The 16,538-nt window shown below is 43.0% G+C and overlaps 1 protein-coding gene across 1 annotated transcript in view; it reads right to left on the bottom strand.

Moving 5' to 3' along the window:
- Nucleotides 1-16,538, bottom strand: part of EPHB1 (EPH receptor B1) — a 465,091-nt gene that overhangs the window by 41,209 nt on the left and 407,344 nt on the right. Inside the window, exon 12 of the mRNA XM_027545449.1 lies at nt 13,013-13,228. Coding sequence (XP_027401250.1) covers nt 13,013-13,228 — 216 coding nt within the window. The remainder of the gene's footprint in view (nt 1-13,012; nt 13,229-16,538) is intronic.

The following is a 16,538-nucleotide window of genomic DNA, read 5'->3' on the forward strand; positions in this document are numbered from 1 at the left end:
CTTAGCAGCAGCAGCAGCAGCAGTGTTAGTCGCTCAGTCAAGTCCTACTCTTTATGACCCCATGGACTGTAGCTTGCCAGGCTCCTCTATCCATGGGATTCTCCAGGCAAGAATAGTGGACTTGGTTGCCATTCCCTTCTCCAGGGGATCTTTCCAACCCAGGGATTGAACCTGAGTCTCCTGCCTTGCTGGCAGATTCTTTACTGTCTGAGCCACCAGGGAAGCCAAAGCATCGTTTGAATCCAAATCTTGCAAATTCCTACCATGTTCAAAGAATCATTTTGCCACCTCAGAGTGGGAGAGAGTTCTAGAGAGATCTTTTTGCCACCTTCCCAGCCCACATTCCTGAAGACATGGGCAGCATATCATGGAATAAAGGCCAAATTTTTTGTGAAAGGAGAGGCCCTAGAGACTTCAGCAGGAATCGATAGTGGCTAGAATGGATGCTGTCTCCCAGAAACACAGTGAGGATACAGGCTATGGCTGAGACGATAAGTCACGGGAGTAATGGGAGAGGACAAGAAAAGGGTCCTGCCTCCATGGTGATAGGTGACTGAAATTCATCACAGGGGAACAAGGGCCTCTGCAGAGCACACGTGGAGCAGATTCAGGAAGAGCCCTGGGGCCAGGTGCTCCAGAGATGGCTTCAGGGGACAGACTGACCCTAGTCCCGCAGGGAGGGTTACTTCCATGTCCAGTGCCCCTGGGGGGGGCACTGTGTCTGACACAGGTGGAGCAGATTCTTGAGGAAGGGGCCCAGCGGAGCCATCCCAGAGTCCGTCTTCATGGAAAGCAGGGGTGGCAGTAGGGAGTGCAGCATGTGAGGGAGAGCTGGGCAGCCTAGAAGTCGTCTGGCTGATCACCTGAGAAGATGGATTCTGCTTCCTGCCAGGAAGGGCAGATGCCCAAGAAGCAGCTCTGTTTGAGGTTCACAGATGGGGACAGAGTAGGCAAGGAACGTCAGCTGACATTTGAACAGAGAAAGCCGGAAGGAGGGAGGCACAGGCAGGCTAGGATAGAAGGGAGCCTCAGAAAAGCAGAAACACCAGAAACACACTGGGAGCCGGGGCTGAGACAAGAGGGTTGAGAGGCAGGCAGAGCAAAGGGGAAGGGGCTCGGGAAGATCAGAGGCACCTTGAAGACAGAGTGCACTTCACATAAAACAGGGAGGCCTGCAGGGAGCAGCATAGAGGGAAGGCTCGGGCGGGGCTGAGACTTCCTAGAGAGATAGCCTGGGGCTCTGAAGGATGGGAAAGTTGACACTGCTTTAGCAGAAGGAACCTGGCTGAATACTAAGAAGGGAAGATTCTGCTCACAAAGGGACCCGATGGAGGCTCTTCCTACTGATCAGAAAAGAAAGCCAGGCATGATGGAGCAGAGCTTTTGACTTACCCAGCAGAAAGCTGATACACATAGAGGGTCCGTGGAACCCTGTGAGGGCTCTGTCTACCAGTGTGGGCTGAGAAAGGGTAAAAGTCAGGTTTGTGAATTGTGTTTGTGAGCCCCAAATGCAAAGAGTTAACCAAAGATGTGGCACTTTCCCTGATATGAGTGCCTTTTTGTGCTATTAGTATGTGACCTGTGAAGTCAAACACTGAGTCTGGATCTGTAACTCAAGCATGGTGTCATGGATCAAATGTACATGTCCTCCCCAAATTCATATGAATTCATGTTTATCACATATTTATCACATAACCTCCAATGTGATGGTATTTGGAGATGGGGCCTTTGGGAGGTAATTGGGTCTAGAGGAGGTCATAAGGGTGGAGACCCCATGATGGGATTAGTGTCCTTATAGGAAGAGGAAGAGAGACCAGAGCTGCTTGCTTTCTCTGTCTCTTTCTCTGCCTCTGCCTCTGTCTGCCATGTGACCATAGAGCAAGAAGGCTGCCAACTGCAAGCCAGTAAGAGGGCTCTTGTTGTCAGGAACTCAATTTGCCAGCATCTTGATCTTGGACTTCCCAGTCTCCAGTTTCTCCAAAACTGTGGGAAATAAATGTTTAATGTGTAAGCCACCTAGTCTATGATATTTTGTTATAGCTGCTTGAGCAGACTAAGACACATGGAAATGTTATTTTGAATACCCATAACGGCATTCAGACATATACCTGCCAAAAGCAAAGTGGTGTAAATTGTACAGGTGTTAGAGCCCAGCTAAGCTCATTGTTCTGTCTCTCCGGAATGTTAGGAGCAATTCAGAACTCCTCCCCGTTTTAGTGGGCTTATTTCAATCATAAGAGCACAAAGCAGCAATTCTATCTGTTCATTATACCAGGAGCCTGATGGGAAGGAAATGCTCCTGGGGCTAGAAATAGCAATTTAAAACAGAGAAGGAAGACCTGGGGGGAAGCATGGCAGAGAATTAAGACAGAATAAGAGATGAAGGCTGAGGGCCTGATAGGAAAAACTAGAAAACTTTAATAGCTATGACTGAGGTCTTCACTTATAAAGTAAAACAAGATGTATTAGAAGCTGACGATGTTTAAAAGATCTTGAAAGAATTGCATAAATAGGGAACGTAAGATGGAGCAGAGCTGGCTGAAGGGCTATTTCATGGATCTACTGATTAAGGGTTATTAATAAGCCGAAGGTTCCACTTTTAGTGTGGAGGAGTATGCCTCTGACAAACAGATTCTCTGCAAATTAAAACAAAATACAAGAGAAGAGAAAGGAAAGAAGAAAAAAAGAAAGAAAGGAAAAACTACCTGAAGGTTCCAGAAACTGAGCAGCACAAGGTGAGTCTTATTTTTGCAGTTTTGCCCTGGGCCAGCTGTCCACCCAGTGGCTAAAACACTAATGGAAAAAAAACCTACCATCTTTCTGGCTGAAGAAACCAAGGAAGGAGTCCTGGATAATTGGGGATGCTGGAGAGCTGGGGAAGAATCCCTCAACACAAGAGAACCAGGGAAATGGAATTCCAAATTCTGGATGTAAACTTTCCTCAATTCTATGGCTGACTCCTGAACCATGCAAGCATAAGATAGACTGAAAGCCACAGGAACTGAGCTGCTGCCCACTGCAGGCATAATAGAGTCTGCAGGTTGAGTGTAACATGTCAACTTCCTGCTATATCAAAAACATCAATAATCTTTGGGTCAATGTTACAGAATTCAGAGTCTCTACAACACGTAATAACATTCACAACTCATGTAATCCAAAACTACTAGACATACAAAGAGCCAGAGAAATGTGATCCATCTTCATGGGGAAAAAGACACCAACCCATGATGACCTAGGTTTATGACAGTTGTTACTATGGCTGTGCTCAACGGGGTAAAGAAAAATATAGTTGTGATGAATAAAAAAAAACTCAGTGAACAATTAGAAAGTATAAAAGAAAGATTCGTAAGAAAGTACAAAGCTTAAAAAAATACAATATCAGAAAAAAAATTTCGAGGGAAATTTTCAGAAGAATGGAGATGGTAAATGAAAGAATCAATGAATTTAAAGATAGAGATGAGGAATGGAGAAGAAAACAATGGGGAAAATAATGAACAGAGCCTTAGGAACCTGTGGGACAATCTACACATTGGTAATTATAGTCCTAGGAGGAGGGAAAAGGGGAAAGGAAATAATATATGAAGGACTGTGGTTGAAAAATTCCCAAATAATAGTGAAAGACATAAATTTACAATTTAAGAAGCTTAGAGAATCTCAAAAAGATAAATTGCGGGGAAAAAAGACATGACTGGGAACATCATAGTCAAGTTAAAAACTGAAAATAATGGGAAAAATCTTAAAAGCAACCAGAGAAAAAGTGTATCTCTCTCTCTCTCTCTCTCTCTCTCTCTCCCCTAGGGTAACCATGAAAACTGTGAAGAAGTAGAGCTGAAAAAATGCATAGACAAATGAAAGTTAATAGCCTGCCCACCTCTGCTTAAAGATGGGGTGGTAGCAGTGATGCAACATGGCCTGACCTCCACATCGCCCAAAGGCCCGCGGAGCCACTTGGCAAACATAACAATTCTTTTCTGGATCTTTGGGAAGAAAGGGGAAAGAAAGAAGGAGAAATAGGCTTTCTGGGACATCACAAATGACCTAATCTGAGTAGGGAGTCTGGCACAGTGTGGGGCCAGGGAAAGAGCCCAGGTGCCCCAAGCACTGGGTGCACAGTCTGGAGACTGGACTGAAGGACCAAAGCTACCCCAACAGGCTCTGAACTGAGCAGCTCATTTGATCACTTTGGGCCTCAGATCCCTCCTCTGCAAAGCGAGGGGGAAGGATTTACAGTAAATTCTTAGTAATTGCCTCTCTAGAGGAAAGGGACAGTTGAGCATTCATGCTCTTACTTTAGTTTTGTGCATTTGTGTTGGTCACTGTTGGGCTTCTTCATGATCAGAATGAATCCCTTTGCCCTCTTTGTCCTCTCCTGAGTCAAACACATTTACACCCCCCGTTTTGATTCTTGTCTTTATGCTGATGACTCCTTAATGCACATCTTTTTTGGACTTCTCCCTCATGATCCAAATCCATAACCAGTGGCCTATTCAGCAGCTCTACTTAGCCTATGAGCACCTAAAAGTCAAATTTTTCTAAACAAGAGTCTTTCAAAATTTTGTATCGGAATCATCCAGGAATCTATGCTTCTGTACTCCTTATTAACTCCAGGTAAACCTGATACCCACCAAAATTTGAGCAATGCTTATTTAAACGAAACCCACAATTCATTCAAAACCTGCTATTTCTCTAACTGGTTCCTTTCCAGCATCCCCATTCAATCAGAGAATGGCACCACCATCTACCCAGAGGCACAGTCCAAGATGCCAAGTGTCATCCTTGGACCTCTGTCACCCTCTCACCCAAGTATCACCCACTACCAAGTCTTTCCCATGTTTCTCTCCTGATTCCTCTGGGTTTCATTCACCCCCACTGCCCTTGGCCTCCTAATATACATTGCTTCCACTTTTGCCGTCTGTCCTCCACATTTGAGTCATGGTATGCAGGTTAGGAAGCAACAGTCAGAACTGGACATGGAACAACAGACTGGTTCCAAATAGGAAAAGGAGTACGTCAAGGCTGTATATTGTCACCCTGCTTATTTAACTTATATGCAGAGTACATCATGAGAAACACTGGGCTGGAGGAAGCACAAGCTGGAATCAAGATTGCCGGGAGAAATGTCAATAACCTCAGAAATGCAGATGACACCACCCTTATGGCAGAAAGTGAAGAGGAACTAAAAAGCCTCTTGATGAAAGTGAAAGTGGAGAGTGAAAAAGTTGGCTTAAAGCTCAACATTCAGAAAACGAAGATCACGGCATCCGGTCCCATCACTTCATGGGAAATAGATGGGGAAACAGTGGAAACTGTGTCAGACTTTATTTTTTTGGGCTCCAAAATCACTGCAGATGGTGACTGCAGCCATGAAATTAAAAGACGCTTACTCCTTGGAAGGAAAGTTATGTCCAACCTAGATAGCATATTCAAAAGCAGAGACATTACTTTGCCAACAAAGGTCCATCTAGGCAAAGCTATGGTTTTTCCTGTGGTCATGTATGGATGTGAGAGTTGGACTGTGAAGAAAGCTGAGCGCCCAAGAATTCATGCTTTTGAACTGTGGTGTTGGAGAAGACTCTTGAGAGTCCCTTGGACTGCAAGGAGAGCCAACCAGTCCATTCTGAAGGAGATCAGCCCTGGGATTTCTTTGGAAGGAATGATGCTAAAGCTGAAACTCCAGTACTTTGGCCACCTCATGTGAAGAGTTGACTCATTGGAAAAGACTCTGATGCTGGGAGGGATTGGGGTCAGGAAGAGAAGGGGACGACAGAGGATGAGATGGCTGGATGGCATCACTGACTCAATGGATGTGAGCCTGAGTGAACTCCAGGAGTTGGTGATGGACAGGGAGGCCTGGCATGCTGTGACTCATGGGGTCACAAAGAGTCGGACACGACTGAGCGACTGAACTGAACTGAAATGTTTTTAAAAAATATTTTATTTTTAAACAAGTTTCAATATCTAGAAACGTTTCAAGATTACTACCAAAAATGCCTATACATTCTTTATCAAGATACTCCATTTAAATTCTTAAAAATTGTCACAGAAATGCTCTATAGGGATCATATATATTACCCAGTTGTCATGCCTCTTTAATGCCCTTCAATCTGGAACAGTTGTTGGTCTACTTAACTTTCATGACTTTGAAATTTCAAGATCATAGGTTAGGCATTTAATAAAGCATATCTCAATTTTAATTTTTCTGATGTTTCCTCATGATAAGACCCAAGTTATACATTTTGAACAGAGTATCTGAAATGCTATGTTTTTTCACTGCATCTTCTTAAGTGTCTGTTATTGGTGGTGTGAACTCTAAACATTTGATTCAGATGGTGTTTCCAGATTTCTCTGTAAAGTTACTTTCTCCTCTTTTTGTAATACATATTTTGGAGGAAATACTTTGAGGCTATGTAAGATCCCCATTTCTCTCTCCAGTTTCACCCCAAGTACAAGCATCCATTATGTTTCTTAACTATTAATCTGATGGTCACCAAATAGTGATTTTTCACATCCGTGTAAACTCCACAGTTCCTATCTTATTCAATAGATTATAATCTGTTACCATCAGTATATATTAAGTTCTAAATTATCCTATATTTGGACACTGGGAAGTCCTTCAAGCTGAGTATTGTGTCCTTTTGGTATATTACCATTATTCTTTGAGTACTTTCTGGCACAAAACAATGTACATACTTCCTCTGTCTAGGCTCTGGAAGGGGCCATTTAGCTAGTGAGTCCTGGTTGCTTTTAGTATAGAAGAGAATATAGAATCCAAGATCTGAGTGCCAGGTGTATTTTTTGCTACATGGGTGCCATTGCTTTGAGGCACTCTCAGCTCATATTTATTTATCTCTTTTTATATTGAAAACCACAAGTTTCACACTGATACCTCCAATTCTGGTTCAATTTTTTTAAACATGGAGAGGCTATTTATTCAACAGCAACTTTGAAGACAAAGCCTCAGAAGTCTGAGGGGATACATTTTCCTTATTTCTACTTCAGTTGACATAATTCATTCTAGCTTTCATGCTTTCCATATTTGTACCTCCTTTTCCAAAAGCTTCCATTATCTCCAATATAATTTTCAATATCTCTATGTATATAGCTAATATCCCAATCATATTGGGTTTCCAGCTCCTTCACCTGTGAGTCTCAATTCCTGCTAGGGTTTACTTCTCTAGGTCAGGATATCTACCTAAACTAGGCCTGCCAAATGGCCTTTTGGAGAAAGAAAGAAGTAAGGAAGCCAAGAGAGGTTTTTTGTTTGTTTATACAGAAGGGAGGGAAGATATTGGAAAGAAAAAGCAAGAGGAAAAACCAGGTTATTTTCCTAAAATGGAAATTAATCACCTTTGGGTCATGTGTGTGCATCTGTGTACACCCTTCTCTCCCCCCACCCCTACCCCCATACACAGAATGACTGCTTATTGCTCTAAGGCAGTCAATTCCATCACAAATGTCTGGGAGGCCCATCTAATGTAACTACTGCTGACCTCATTGGTCAGTTTCCCTTCTTTATCAAATGCTCTTCTAAAATTCCACCTGCCCTATTGACACGAGCCCTTTGTATGTACTACTTATGTTTCTCGGTGCTCTAACCTACCTTATGCATTTGGTTGACTTATTCTTCAAATCTCTGCTGGAGCCCATCTCCTCTGAAAGCTCTCCTTAATTCCCCTAGATCTAAAAAGGCTGTTTTTCTCATGTATTATTTTCTTCATGCTGTCACAGAACACAGTGACTCTCAGCTGTCAATTATGCACTTATTTGTGTGTGCATCTGAGCTTCCCTTTCCTCATTCAGTTGTGAGTAATGTGAGAACAGTAATGCTGTCTCTTTTCAATCCTAATTGTGCCTCCAGATTGTAGCCCAGGATTGGCACATAGTAGATGATCAATAAATATTTTTCATGTGAATAAGCTGCATTTTTATAAACATAAATAGTTTAGTCATCAAACATGATAATTTTCTCTATTTGGAATAAAAGGCAAAACATGGAAGAATAATATGGTAAAATATATCCTGAAAACTGTTAGGTTTAGGAGTTTATACAGTTCATCATTTAGAAGAAACACATACAGAGTCACAACAGATGATCTAAATAATGTGTGCAGGACAATAACATAGGAAGCTTTACATCTAAGAAACTTTCAATGTAAAGCATATACAGATTGGATGTTTGGTTCACATTATTATTTATGTGACTCAAGGTCATTAAAACGTCAGTCTTTCCAAATGTAGAATAGAGTTCCATTCAAAACTCATATGTGAGTGTATATGTATTACTAGGTAGTTTTAGGTAGATCACTGAACAAAGTGATCTTAAGTTGAAATAAAAGACATTTGAAAAGAGCCAAGATTTTTTAAAGACAAATGAAGATATCTTAATTTATCCAAACAGTAAAACTCTTGCTAAAATTAATATAATCAGAATAATACTGAAAGTAAAACTTTTAATAAAGTTACTATAATTAGAATAATATGGTTGGGCATAAGAATAAATAAATTGACCAATGGAGGAGATTTTAGAATCAAAACATTGTGTATGTAAGGAACTTAACATATGACAAGAATGACATATGAGCCAATAAAATATGGAAAATATCTTCAATAAATGGTGTTGATATAATTTTCTATATTTACCTGCATAAAAACACAATAAAAATATATGTCCTAACATATTCAAAATCATATTTGAGAATAGCCCTGGTGTCTACCAACAAGAGAATGGATAAATAAACATAGACTGTTACAGTAATTAAGAAAAAACTACCGCTTCACTCAGCAACAGGAAAGGATCTCATACTCAGAATGCTAAAAGAAAGCAGTCAGGCATGAAGAGCATCCTGATACCATTTATGAGGAGTTCTAGAAGAGACAAAAGAAACCTATATTTGAAAAAAAGTCAGAACAGTGGGCACCTCTGCATTTGGGACAGAGGAAGGACATGAGGGAACTTCCTGGTATGACGACCAAGTTTTCTATTTTGATAGAATTTTGGGTCACATAGTTGTACACATTTGTTAAAACTCTATAAATGTACACTTAAAATCTGTGTACTTCTTTATGCAAATTTTGCCTTAATCAAGTAAAGAAGTATAAACAAATATATATACCCTCATTAAAAGACATATGCTAAAGTGTTTACGGGTGACGTGTGCACATGTCTACAACTTTTCTGGAAATATATCAACAAAATAGGGTGGAGTGATGAATCGATAGAGGAATGGATTAAATAAATAGTTACATGATAAATCAAACTTATCAAGATAATAAAATAGTATAGGAAATTTTAAAAAGCATTTTATAACCTTGGGATGGAGAAAACTTTTAGAATAAGCCAAAAAATCCAACAAGTAGAGAAAAAGATAGATATTTTTGACCAAATGAATATGAACCACTTTTGCAAGCCAAAGGGTATCATAAATAATATCAAAAAGACAAGTGTATTTTTTTTTTAATACAAAAAAGAATCGTACTGGGACTTCCTTGGTGATTCAGTGGTTAAGAATTTGCCTTCCAATGCAGGGGACATAGTTCGATCCTTGGTCTGGTAACTGCTGCTGCTAAGTCACTTAAGTCAAGTCCGACTCTGTGCAACCCCATAGACGGCAGCCCACCAGGCTCCGGCGTCCCTGGGATTCTCCAGGCAAGAACACTGGAGTGGGTTGCCATTTCCTTCTCCAATGCATGAAAGTGAAAAGTGAAAGGGAGGTCGCTCAGTTGTGTCCAACTCTTAGCGACCCCATGGACTGCAGCCTACCATGCTCCTCAGTCCATGGGATTTTCCAGGCAAGAGTACTGGAATGGGGCGCCATACTGTGGGGCAACTAAGCCTGAGTGCTGCAATGAAGATGCAGAGCCGACAAAAAGAAAAAAATAATCTTTGTAAAAAAGAATTGTACTTTTTTGTGCAGGAAAACATGAAGGAACTAATTGTATCATATATGGCAGAAAAGGGTCAATATCTCTACTATAAAAAGAATTCCTATACATTTCTAAGAAACCAGAAAGTAACCGAATAGAAAAATAGGTAAATACATGTATAGATAATTAGTGAAAGAAGAAACATGAATCCCAATAACTCTGCAAAAAGATCTCTAGGAGTCAGTTGAAAATTCAATGAAAAGAAAACGAGTTATCATTTTTCATCTTTGGATTAGCAAATTTTAAAACATTGCTTACATCCAATGCTGGTGAAGATATTAGAAGATGGGCACCATATATCCCTAGTGGAGTGTGAAGGTTTACAAGCTTTCAAAGTAGCAACCTGGAGTAAGAATCCCCAAGAGAATCACAAGACACAGAAAAACAGGCACAGTGTGATCCCATTTTTATAAAATAAAAAATTCCTTTTTGAACAAAGATAAAAGTGTGAAAGCAGACACATCTAACTGTTGAAACTGATGCTTCAGAACAGGAGTTGGTAAACCATTGCCTAAGTACCAAATCTGGCAGGTCACCTGCTTTTTTACAGCCCAGGGGCTAGGAATGGCATTCATACATTTTTAAAGGGTTACATTTTAAATGGTTATATAATCATGTACATAATATCCTCATTTGGCCTCTTAGCCAGCAAAGTCTAAAATATTTTCTATATGGCACTTTAGGAAAAGTTCACCAAACCCTTCTTTAAGGGAATTGTAGGTTCTTATTTATCCTTTTTTCTTCTCTGTATTGTTCTGACTTTTATAATAATCAGGTATTGTTTTTGCAAGTTTAAGGGATATAACTGGTGGGTAGATTAGGAAGATCAGTCACTTTTGATGCTGTTATGAATAGATGTATGAAGACAAAAGGAAACCAGGGAGACTCATTAGGAAGCTACTATAACAGTCCAGGTGAGAGAGAATGGTGCTTTGGAATAGGGTGGGGTCACAGTAGAGATGTGAGAGTTGGATCATAAAGAAGGCTGAGCGCCAAAGAATTGATGCTTTCAAACTGTGGTGTTGGACAAGACTCTTGAGAGTCCCTTGGACAGCAAGGAGATCCAACCAGTCAATCCTAAGCAAAATCAACCCTGAATGCTGATTGGGAGAACTGATGTTGAACCTGAAGCTCCAATACTTTGGTCACCTGATGCAAAGAGCTGACTTATTGGAAAAGATCCTGATGCTGGGAAAGATTTAAGGCAGGAGGAGAAGGGGACGACAGAGGATGAGATGGTTGGATGACATCACCAACTCAATGGACATGAATTTAAGCAAACTCCAGGAGATGATGAAGGACAGGGAAGCCTGGTGTGTTGCAGTCCATGTGGTAGCAAAGTCAGACATGTGACTGAACAACAGCAGAGATGAGAAGAAAGGGGCAGACTTTGTAGAAACCTATAGGAATAGGGCAGGGCTTCTCTGGTGGCTCAATGGTAAAGAATCTGCCTGCCAATACAAGCGATACAGGTTTGATCCTTGGGTCGGCAAGATCCCCTGGAGAAGGAAACAGCAGCCTGCTCCAATATTCTTGCCTGAGAAATCTCATGGACAGAGGAGCCTGGTGGGCTACAGTCCATGAGGTCACAAAAGAGTTGGACACAACTTAACGACTAAACAACAATAACATAGGATTAGTGGAAGGATTGAACTTGGATGGGGAGGCACAGAGAGAACTCAAGACTGATTCCTAGGCTTCACCATTAGGAATGGTGCAACCACTGAGTTGAAGAGATGGGGGAGAGGAGATTGGAGAGTAAATCAAGAGCTCTATTTAGGACCTATTAAGTTCTAAAGGGAATTGTGTGAACTAGGCAGTTGAACACAGATGATTATAGCTGTTCAGGCTGTGGAGGAGGAGGCTGAGATAGAAATACAAATTTGACGGTACTCATCATGTTGTTCAATTACCAAGTCATGATACTTATAGCTTTCTGGAAGTAATGGAGACAGAGAAGAGGACTGAGGCAGGACATAGATGGGCTCCAGGTTAGGCATTTACAACTGGCCTCCCGTTTACAATTCATGGGCAAGAATAAAAGTGGGCTGCAGGCTGGACACTTACAACTAGTCTCCTGTTTGCACTGCCTGAGACAGAAGATAGGTGGGCCCCAGGTAGGCATTTTCGATCAGTCTCCTATTTGCTCTCCAAAATGGAAGTAACAACAGAAACAGAAATAGCCAGGCTTTGTCTCTTGTGGGCACCTTAAAATAACCATCATGGCAGGAACAGAGAAGGGCCAAATTTTGTTTCAGTATAAGATCAAGAGATAACATGTTTCCCTCCTTGGGGCAAGGGAGACACTACACATGCACAGAGAGATTCTTTGGGGGTCAAAAGTCAGGGGATACCAGGTCATAATCAGTTTTACTTCTATCCTCCCAGACACTTTTTTGTTGAAATCCAACTTGGCTGAGGAGCACATGCGCGCCTAGGGGAGGGTCACAGAGTTCGGCCACGTGTCTTACTGTATGTACTCTGCTTTTGCAAAAAAATGTTTTATTTTTCTCTTTACCTTCCACCTCTTCATCAGAATTGTTTCTTGTCAAGTGAAGTAAGGACTGAGGATTTAGGCTCTAGTCACACTCTGTGGTCAAGTGGTTAGGACACCTGGTCAGGGAACTAAAGTCTGACTTCCAATTACCACTTACTGCTGCTGCTTACTGCAAGCTTCCACTAGCTGCTGCATGTGCCCCAAATCAGGACCAGGAATCTACCTGATGACACAGTGCTCAACCCAACTGGAGCCCGCTCCCTGTAGATGATGTCTTTCATGCCACTGACCAAATGTTTGGACTCCCCCAAATCATCCTTTTTCAAAACATCCTCTTTCATTGGCCAGGAAGAGCATGGCTTCATAGGAGACACCAACACTTCCTCACAGCCTGTGCCCTAACATTTGTCTGAACAACCAGTAGCTGTCATTTCTCCTGGACGAATGGTCCACCCAGCATTTGGCTTCCCCAGAGGACAAATGAGCTCTGGTCCCAGTCCCTCCCTGCATGCCCCACCATGGGTCCTCATTATGTGCAGCCACTTTTTACTCCTGCCACACTTTGACCTGAAAAGACCTAGAAGGACTCACCAAGGAGCTGGTGTAGGTGGGATCTGAGGTGTCATCCTGGAGGTAGCGGGAAAGGCCAAAGTCGGACACCTTGCATACCAAGTTACTGTTGACCAGAATGTTCCTTGCAGCTAGGTCCCGGTGCACGTAGTTCATCTCCGCCAGGTACTTCATGCCCGCGGCAATGCCTCTCAGCATCCCCACCAGCTGGATCACCGTGAACTGTCCGTCATTTTGCTGTAATAAGACACCAAAGGCATCCAGATCAAGACTGGCTTCAGTGGTTACAAGGAAGCCAAGCTGCCACGGTCCCACTGCTAGTCACATTTGTCAGTGCTGGACTAAGCTGCTTCCACCCCCTCCCGGCCCCACTCCCATTCTCTTACCTCTCCTCCAATACTCTGCCTTCTTCTGGCCAAGCCTTGTGGATTTCATCTTCAAGTTACATCTCAAAGCCATTCACTCCTCTCTGCCTTCACTGCCACCATTTTAACCAAGTCATCTTCATCCATCACCTGTAACAGCCTCCCTCCACCTGCTCCCCTCTGAAATCCCTTCTCTAAGGGAAGTTAGAGCCATCCTTGTAAGACATAAATCCAGTCATGTCACTGGCTGGCTTAAAGCACTCTACTGGCCTCCTATTGCATTAAGGGAAAGTGCCAATCTCCTCAGCTTGGCCCACAGGGCCCCAGGGGATCACCTTATGCTACTTCGTCTTGTACTCCATGCTGAAGGCACAGTGCCTGATGACCTTTCAATTCCCTCCCTGGCCAAGCCTTTCCTGCCTCAGGGCCCTGATACAGGCTCTTCTCTGCTTCTCCCCCACAGTCAACACCCACTTGCCTCAAATCTCCACTTAAATGTCACCTCCTCATAGAGGAGTGTCCCTATAAGCAGTTCCCTCCCCAATCCATAATTAGCACGTTCATATTACTATCTTCCAGTGCATGCTCTTACTTTCCTTCTCAGCTCATATCACAAGGTGTAGCTGTATGTGTGGATGGCTGTGTGTCTGCCTGTCTCTGCTGCTCTGAGATAAGAACTCTGTCTCTTGTGGTTGCCATAGCATTCCCAGTGCTGACGACGTTTGAGTAGACAGATGCAGCTCAACAAACATTTGCTGGATGAATGACTGGTACGTTACTTCCCGGCCCCAGAATTAAATGTTAAGATGTTTTCCTGGACACTGGGATAACACATGTGCCTCAGAGGGCTGGTTGGTCAGAAGAAGTGCATGCACCACGTCTGGCTTGTGGACCTTCCCAGTAAACGAGAGCTGTTGCTGTCCCACCTCCTGCCAACCTGAAGCGTGTCTTCTTTCCCATAAGTTTCTTACCTGGCTGCCCTCCCTCCTCCATGGTTACAGACAGCTTGTCAGTGAATGAATGTGTGCCTTGCTCCACCTCGCCAAAGCCACTGTGTTTGGACATTGCTCACCCACACTGGTTACATCAGTGGACCCTGGACCGTGCTGCCAAGAACACATTTTCCCAATCAGTCCAGCCCCAGCTGCTCCCTAAAGTGCTGTGGGTTATGTAAGTAGAGCATGGTCCAGGCACTGAGATGCTCTGACTGAGGGAGAAGTGGGAGGAGCCAAGATACCCTGGGTTAGTCTAGTTATTTCGGAACACAAACCTTGGACAAAGCAGCCTCTCCCTCTGCCCCAGGGTCCTCCTGTGAAATACAGGAAGCATAAACAGTGTGAGGAGCTCCCATTTATTGAGCATCTACTGTCTGTGAGATGGCATACAATGCACTCACATGCATTATCTCACTAATATGTATGGGACACATCATTAGGCATGTGGTTCTGCAAAAGTAATTTTCTACACAAAAATAAGTAAGGAAAAATAAAACAGCTGTTATCAAAATGTTACACATTTTTTTATTCAGGAAAAAATCCAACAATTGAAAAGTTTAACAATGGTGGCACTAATTGTTGAAGACTCTGTTCCTCATGCAAGATTGGTTATGCCCCTCAGTCAACTGAAGGAGGGGAGCAAACTGGCACTCCCTCTACTCCTTCCTGAGTGCACCTCCTCCACCGGAAGGAGGTCCCCGCAAACACACTGAGTCTGACACACTCCAAGTTTCAATTTCTCACTCAAACCTTAACCACCTCCCAATCTGCCCAGAATGCTTTCCCCGCAATATTTGCTTCTAACCAACTCCAAAAGAAAATGCAGGGCTGCTTTTTGGAAACTGGTTTTCAGCACATGGTGCCCATCTGCCAGAGCTGGATGTGCTGTGAGTGATGCAAATCTTCTTTACTAATGAACTTCACTCCACACCTCCTTAAGAAGCTTTCCCCAGCACCATCATTTCTCTAAGTGGGTCTCTGGGGATCTGCCTCCCCAGAAAGTTGTCATGCAACTTTCGTATATTAGAAAATGTATTTCAGCCACAAGCCACAAGGGTCGATTTTTTTCAATTCAGTTTGTTACTTCTCCTTTGTAAGTGGAGACAACAATGTGGTTAAAAATAAATGTCTCTCTACAGAAGCCCACTTGCAGACAGATGTTGGGGAGGGCACTGATGGCAGCTGGAAGCAGTTCTGCCAAGAGCAGCATTGAAAGCATTTGCAGATTTGTGTCTGTGTTTCCACTTTAAGTCATTAAAGACTTCACTGAGCTGCTTTGTTTTCTGATTGGAATATTTAGATCAGTCATCTTACACATTCTGGTGTCAACAAATGACAAGAAATGGTTAAAAGTCCAGGCTTTGGAGCCAGACAGATCATGGTGGGTCTGAGCTCCATCTCTCACTGGCTGCATGCCTTTGGGTAGGTTATTTAACCACCAGAGCAGTGATTACCACATCTGTAAAGTAAGAGTACAGTGAATCTCTTTTCTTTAGATTTGAGATTCAAGGTTAAATGAGATAATACATATGGAGGGATTGGCTCAGTACCTCATGAATACTAAGATATAGTGTATAGTGAAGTCGCTCAGTCGTGTCCGACTCTTTGCGACCCTGTGGACTGTAGCCTACCAGGTTTCTCCGTCCATGGGATTCTCCAGGCAAGAATACTGGAGTGGCTTACCATTTCCTTCTCCAGGGGATCTTCCCAACCCAGGGATCGAACCCGGGTCTCCCGCATTGGAGGCAGACGCTTTAACCTCTGAGCCACCAGGGAAGTGATAGCAGCCACTATTGCTGACATTATCAGTAAGGCCATAATGTCTTACTAACCAGGTCTCCCATGAACCCCAGGTGCCTGGCGAGAGACACGGAAGACACCTCAGGCCAAGACTGTAGGTTCCTCCTGGCCTCTTTGGTGTGTGGGGCAGATATCTTAGAATCACTGTCCTCAGAGATCCTAGTTCGCTGAGAATTCAGAGTTCAGCAGGTTGCCACACCCACCCAAACTGTCAGTCAGTCAGTCAGTTCAGTCGCTCAGTCGTGTCTGACTCTTTGCAAGCCCATGGACTGCAGCACGCCAGGCTTCCTTGTCTATCACCAACTCCTGGAGCTTGCTCAAACTCATGTCCATCAAGTTGGTGATGCCATCCAACCATTGCATCCTCTGTCGTCCCCTTCTCTTCCC

Source organism: Bos indicus x Bos taurus, chromosome 1 (genome assembly GCF_003369695.1).
Source record: "Bos indicus x Bos taurus breed Angus x Brahman F1 hybrid chromosome 1, Bos_hybrid_MaternalHap_v2.0, whole genome shotgun sequence".
Classification (NCBI taxonomy): Eukaryota; Metazoa; Chordata; class Mammalia; order Artiodactyla; family Bovidae; genus Bos; species Bos indicus x Bos taurus.